The sequence below is a fragment of the Rhamphochromis longiceps genome, linkage group LG22 (assembly GCF_057381845.1).
Source record: "Rhamphochromis longiceps isolate RC_006_pf linkage group LG22, R_longiceps_female_GT1.1, whole genome shotgun sequence".
NCBI classification, from domain to species: Eukaryota; Metazoa; Chordata; class Actinopteri; order Cichliformes; family Cichlidae; genus Rhamphochromis; species Rhamphochromis longiceps.
In genome coordinates this window covers 27,154,576-27,160,642 of record NC_140577.1, presented here as the reverse complement: position 1 = coordinate 27,160,642, position 6,067 = coordinate 27,154,576, and the positions used below count along the sequence as shown (strand labels likewise).

Sequence of the window (6,067 nt, the reverse complement as noted above, 5' to 3'; positions counted from 1 at the left end):
TGCAGGTCTTTAATCAGCACATTTACTCTCTGCACTCTGTCTGCAGGAGCCCATGACAACATTAGGCCTTAAAAAAACATCCAATCTCTGAAAAGCTTAAACAACTATCTCATCCTTTTGTTTAAGTCTTCAGTCATCTGATTTAGAACAACCAAACCCTGCACATCACCTTTATGTGACTAAACTGACATAAACAACGGGATTATTTTAAGTAAACAGAACAGTGAGTACCTACTTAATGTTCATGGAACTGGTTCATGACCATTTTTCTTCCCAGAGCTGCTAAAAGCAAAACTGATCATGAACCAAACATGAACTTGTGAGGATATTTTCAACATCGCAATGTTTTCATGCTTGTGTAAGAGAGAGAGAGGCCAAACTCCACAGACAGCTGGGTTTTAGTTTGAAACGGGTTATTTACAGTTGAAAGTTGATCAGGAAAGACATAAAAATGAAGCAAGATTCTTCATAAAAATACTTTGATGCAGTTTTATTTTCTCATACAAAATTCAGCACATCATAGAAATATAAATACATCCTTGAATAAATTAGAAAATAAATAAAGTTTTCTATTCAGAATTATTGCTATCATTTTCATATCAGCATGAAACCTAAAGCTGGTCAACTTTTCACCATAAACAGCAGTGAGATATTTGAGGATAAATGCTTTCTGAGGCTCCACGCGTCCGCCACTTCCTGTGGATTCAGACCAAGCAGATAGAGTGAATGGCTTTATTGCACAGAAAAGAATAGAGACCAGAGGTGTTAGCGCAATGTTTGCAAGTGCATTGACTTAAGAGTTGTAGTTTCTTGCTTGCTAATTGCAGATAAGTTGGGGGAACATTTGTCACAGGAGAAAAACAATGGCTGCATTTTTTTTTTTTTTTTTTTTGGCAAGCTGCACATCATTGAAATCTCCTGGCTTATCTTCAATCAAAAGATTAAATAGGACCTATGCAGTAAATACTTGAGCCAAGACAATAGATCTGCTGTGCTGCTGCTGTTATGCAAACACAATGTGTACTGCATATGTGTGTGCGGAGGAGCTGACAATGGACCTCGTATAAAGCTAATTGTTTCTTAGATAAATCCCAAAGATATGACCTTAATTTCACAGCGGCAATGTGCGCTGAAAGTGAAGAAGCTGCCATTTTCAAGTACTCCCTAATCATTTAAAAAAAAGCTATGCCCTAAGCAGGACAGCAGATTCCAGCTCTGATACAGAGGAATATTGAACCAAATCAAAGAACTACACAAAAAAAAAATCATTTCAGTGCCATCTGAAAAACTAAACATGGAGCTGATATGACTGTGGAATAACTATCCCATGTTCTTCTGTAGGCGAGTTGTAGATTTCAAATTGTTCATACAGACATTCACAATCAAATTCCTGGTCGAAAGTTGGTAATCGTAAGCTTTCTTCACGTCACTGTCTTCTAGTCTATGAGCAATGACTTTCCTCCTCCACCCAGCAGCTCCGGTTCTTGCTGCAGGACTGTCTTGGGGAGCTGCCAGTCTTTGCTGCACTGTTGATCAAATGCTTGGTCCACTGTTCGTTCTGTCTTCCGTTCTTCCACCTTTCCATGACACATTTTGAAAGCTGTGTGCTTGAATTGAAGGCAGGAGTTTGTCGTCCTTGCAGGCTGACCAGCTCCTGCTTTTCCTTCAGCGCTCTACCTCCCTGTTCTACTCTTTAATTTGCTGACTCCAGAACAGATGAAACTTCTTTAGCCTTTGCTGTGTTAGTCTTGATAATATCTCTGTGGGAAAAACCAAAGAAACCAGGTTAGACATGTTTCATGTATCTCAGAAATGGAGAAACCCAACTTTACAACTTGATCCTTGAATTAAGTCTTCATTTACCTTAAAGACGCCAGTAATTTGTTGCTTTTCATGCTTCCAGATTCAACAAGGGGCTCTGCGACATGAGTCCTGAGATCCTCTGAGCTGTGGAAAGATGGACAATCGACATCAAAACAAGGAAGGAAATTGGAACTTTACAAACTGGGAAGTTATATAGTATTTGAAGCACAGTTAGTTCAGGATTATCCTTGCTCTTCCCTGGGATTTAAAACCAATATATTTCAGATGCCTTAAGAATGCAGGGTGCGGCTTACAAAATACCTCTGCGGATAACATCTAGCAGAGGTGACAAATTCATACTGGCGCTTACATGGCCAAAACAACTCAAAGGACGTCAATCATTCCCTTGCACAAAAGCAGAAATGTAAACTTTCCAAAAATAGCAGCCCTGCTAATAAACCTTTGTGATTTCTTTCAAGGCCTTCAGCAGGTATGCGGGCCTTTCTTATTGCTACGACTGCTACCCTCATATTGCACTGCCACTATCATTTCTCTGTGACTCACCCTCCCCATCGACATATTTTCAGGCTCATCACAAAGATCTGATACAGACTGAAAGGAGACACATAAGCTACTTTGATACAATCTAGGAGGCAAATGAGGGTACGTGAGGGGAAATGCCAGCTTTGCTTCAGGTGTAGGTAGAAGGAGGAAGAAAAGCTAGAAAGGAAGGAGTTTTCACCTTTTATGGCAGAAACCATGGCAGGTTTTATCGGCTGCACTGAGGCATTCACAACGGTCTGTTGACCGGCGACGGCGAGACAGGGAACTACCCAGGCCGTAAGGAAGGAGTTTACTGTAAATGAAAATGATATCATTTAATGAAGGCATCTTGGATTAGGTTAAAAAGCACACCTGAGTTCTTCCCCTTGGGTTGGGGTAAGGGTTTGTGATGCTAACAAATGTAGCTCACTGAAGTATTCTGCAGCCTCACCTTGGTGTGTTTACCCAGATGATATCAAGGTGGCAGAAGTAGATGCATTCTTTATCGTCCCAGTTGTTACAGGAGCAGCGCTTGGTCCTGATATGGTGCAGATGTGGAGCCTGAGCAGGCTGCTCTGATAAGGGGAGTCCACAACCTAGCAAAACACAAATATGTTTTTTTTTTAAATCCTCCAACCAAATCTTGCATTGTGGTTAGTGATTATCACATGTAAATATAGACAAAACACACTCCAACAAGGTAAAAAAAATGCAGTGGTGATTGTTATTAGGGCATGTTTATCATTATTATACATCATGTCAAAGTCAAACAATCCCACATGTTCTCTAGAAGTGCAGTGGTTAGGAAGCGATTACACTTGAGTCAAAGGAGTGGTTGCTTATTAAAGGAAAGTCTGCTTTGATTAACAGCAAACACAGCACTGTATTTACACTTTCTCTGGTGACTAACTCAAAGAGGGTCAAAGACTCTTTTTCTTATTTTAGTCAACTTCAAAACTTAACTCCTAACATGTCATTTACATATACCTCAATTCTAGAATAAACTGATAATATAGTGAGTGAAGAGCTGTTGTAATTCATTTATTGTACTTTGCCATCAGATCTACAAAAGTTGCCATAATATTTTAAAAGAAAATTGAAGAAACAGTTTCTCACCTTCTTGCAGAGCCACACAGATGATGAACAAAGTCAGTATCTTGCATGTGAAAGAAGCCATCATTCTCATTGAGTGTGAGTAAAGTTGCTGACCCAGATGTGTGCGCACAGGTCCTGTGTTTAGAGGCTGAAGAGCAGCAGCAGGTGCTTTATGCTCCAAGCCCCAGCCAACATCTACTTATACCCCGTGGCCACTCCTCCCCTCGTCTTTCTCACTTAGGCTCCACCTGCACTCCCGCCAACTCTGATCCTAGAAAACATGTTCACATTCCTGCATGGTCCTTCACAGTCGCAACAACAGCAGGAAAAACATGTAAGGAAGTTCTGAGTAATCCACGTTTCCCTTTGTCATTCCTGCTCGGCTGGAGACACAGAGACTGTTTTCCACAGTGTCTGCAGATGCACTGGAATTCAACCAAAAGTGAACATTTGAGTGTTTTACGCGTCAGACTCAGAATAATAAATAGCACCCAAACGACAGCAGGACAAAGCAGGAGTGAGCTGTACCCTGTACGGTGCACAGGGTGGATTTTTAGTAGCCTACGTGAGAATTCGGCTGAGATTAAGATAAACAGTTGTTCTGTCTTAATCTCAATTGAGAGTGAGATTAAGACGCGACGAGCAGGTGTGTGTTTCATTCAGACTTTTTGTGTCAACATATATAAGAACAAAGAGTATGAGGATGTGGGTTGTTGGGTGTAGATACAGATGTAGGCAGCGGTTGGTTTGCGTGTGCCGCGGCTGATGTGCGCCTGAAAGGATCACGGAGAGCTGTCAGGAAAGCGAGCACATGGCACACCGTACCGCCGCACAGCATCGATACCTCTGTGCGCAGCAAACGCTGACCCTCGATACACAGACGCCTGCCACATCAGCTGTCTGCAACCCACGCACACGCCACCGTGCGTACACTGCAGGTCCACTGATACACACATCTCAAGCTTGACCGCATCCTGGCCGCCCACGCGGTGAACTGTAAAAGCACGTCATGCAGAGACCCTCGGGTATTTTTCCCTCTTATTACCTATAGAATGGATTCTGTCCTTCATGTTTAGAAAGATGTACCGGCAGTATGTGATCAGACTGGACTGCTCGGTGGGAGAGAGGGAATGCGATTAACTTGGAAGGAGACCCTTCAGATAGAGTCGTTCAGTCGAGTGCATGATGCTTTTGCCAGTCAGTACATTAAAAAACAAACAAAACATGATTGTAACCGCACAGCATTTTGTTAGCTTCATTACCACAAAATCTTATCTTTGCCGTGCAGGAGCCATGTTTGGGAAGAAAGGAGGTTATCATTCAATCCATGTAATTTAATATTGCACCAGTTTGCTAAAACACTCACCTCTCTGAAGCTTTGCATTCCAAATTAAACTTCCATAATTCTAAATGTTCAGCCATTTCCAGCTGGTCTGGTTTGCTCTATAGTTCAAAAGTTTCCTGAATCTTTTGATATTTTTCATGCTCCACACTCACTAGTCCCATCCCTATCCCCACTCAAGTGACTCTTGGTCCACTTATGCTTACCTGTCGGAAAACAAGCTACAAATGCCCCTAAATAAGGAGTTAAAAAATGATGAGACAAACTTTTTTATGTTGTACAATCCAACAACTACATTAATATAATACCTGAGACAGACTGCCAGGTCTTCATCTATTGCAGAAACACTGCAAACTCCTGTTTGTACCAGGATCTGGACTCAGACACAGGATGCTGAGATCAAAGTTGAGCAGTCTTATAACAAAGTTCAGATTGAAAATGTACCGATAGTGTTTGTGGGGCTTTTTCCCCAGAGAGCTAGTCCAAGTCCAGTTTCCTCCACAGATATCTCCACAGGTAGTTAGCACAACAGAAGAGTAAAGTTAAATCCACACAACATGCTAACACAAAGAATAAACAACTCACTGGAACTGGAGCAACACTTCCACTGAATGGGTGGAAAAAATCTTTCAGCCCCTGCCATAAGTAACTGTGACACAGGCTTGCAGGCGAGTGACTACATGATAATTTCCAGGTTTGCTGACAGGAAGATGAAATCTGGAGGAAGCTCCACCTCTGTAAAGCAGAGACAGGTGTGTATGTGTCAGCACAGAGGTGTGGGGACAGATGGAGCAGATAGGGGAGGAAAATAAAGAAGGTAAGTCGGCAGTGGAGGAAAAGTGTGTCGAGGACAAATAAATGTTATGTTTCAGGATTATTTCATTTGGTGTGAGCTTTTTATCATTTTCTCAAAAGCCTAACACAATGGTTATAAAATCAAATAATATATTCACTGCAGTGAAGTCAGTACCATAATAAACCCGTGTCCTCACACGTGGAAAATGAGCACACTGAGCACAGGTGACCGTGAGGACAGACAGGATGATATCAGCACGGTTCATGTCAGAGAGGATCGTTTCTAAAAGGGACGAAACAAAAGCCGGCAGCATCAAGGCTGTGACACACGACATGTAGCTCTCCGTCTCTGTACTTAACTTTTCCCTGTTGTTTTTCCATTCTGAGCAAATAGACCAAATCAAATTATGTCATAAAAAACACACAAAAACATCCAACCACAAAAAAGAGCAAACAACGCTGAAACCGCAGTGAAGTGATCTGTGCTGC

General features: G+C 41.8%; 1 protein-coding gene across 1 annotated transcript; it reads right to left on the bottom strand.

Moving 5' to 3' along the window:
* Positions 1 to 516: 516 nt before the first annotated feature.
* On the bottom strand, positions 517 to 3,697 carry edn2 (endothelin 2). The gene is made up of 5 exons (XM_085396161.1): positions 3,463 to 3,697; positions 2,798 to 2,942; positions 2,546 to 2,659; positions 1,864 to 1,947; positions 517 to 1,760 (listed from the first exon to the last, which is right to left on the bottom strand). The coding sequence occupies exons 1-5, from the start codon at positions 3,530 to 3,532 to the stop codon at positions 1,694 to 1,696; spliced, it is 480 nt and encodes a 159-aa protein (XP_085252287.1). The 5' UTR covers positions 3,533 to 3,697; the 3' UTR covers positions 517 to 1,693.
* Between the last annotated feature and the right edge of the window lie 2,370 nt (positions 3,698 to 6,067).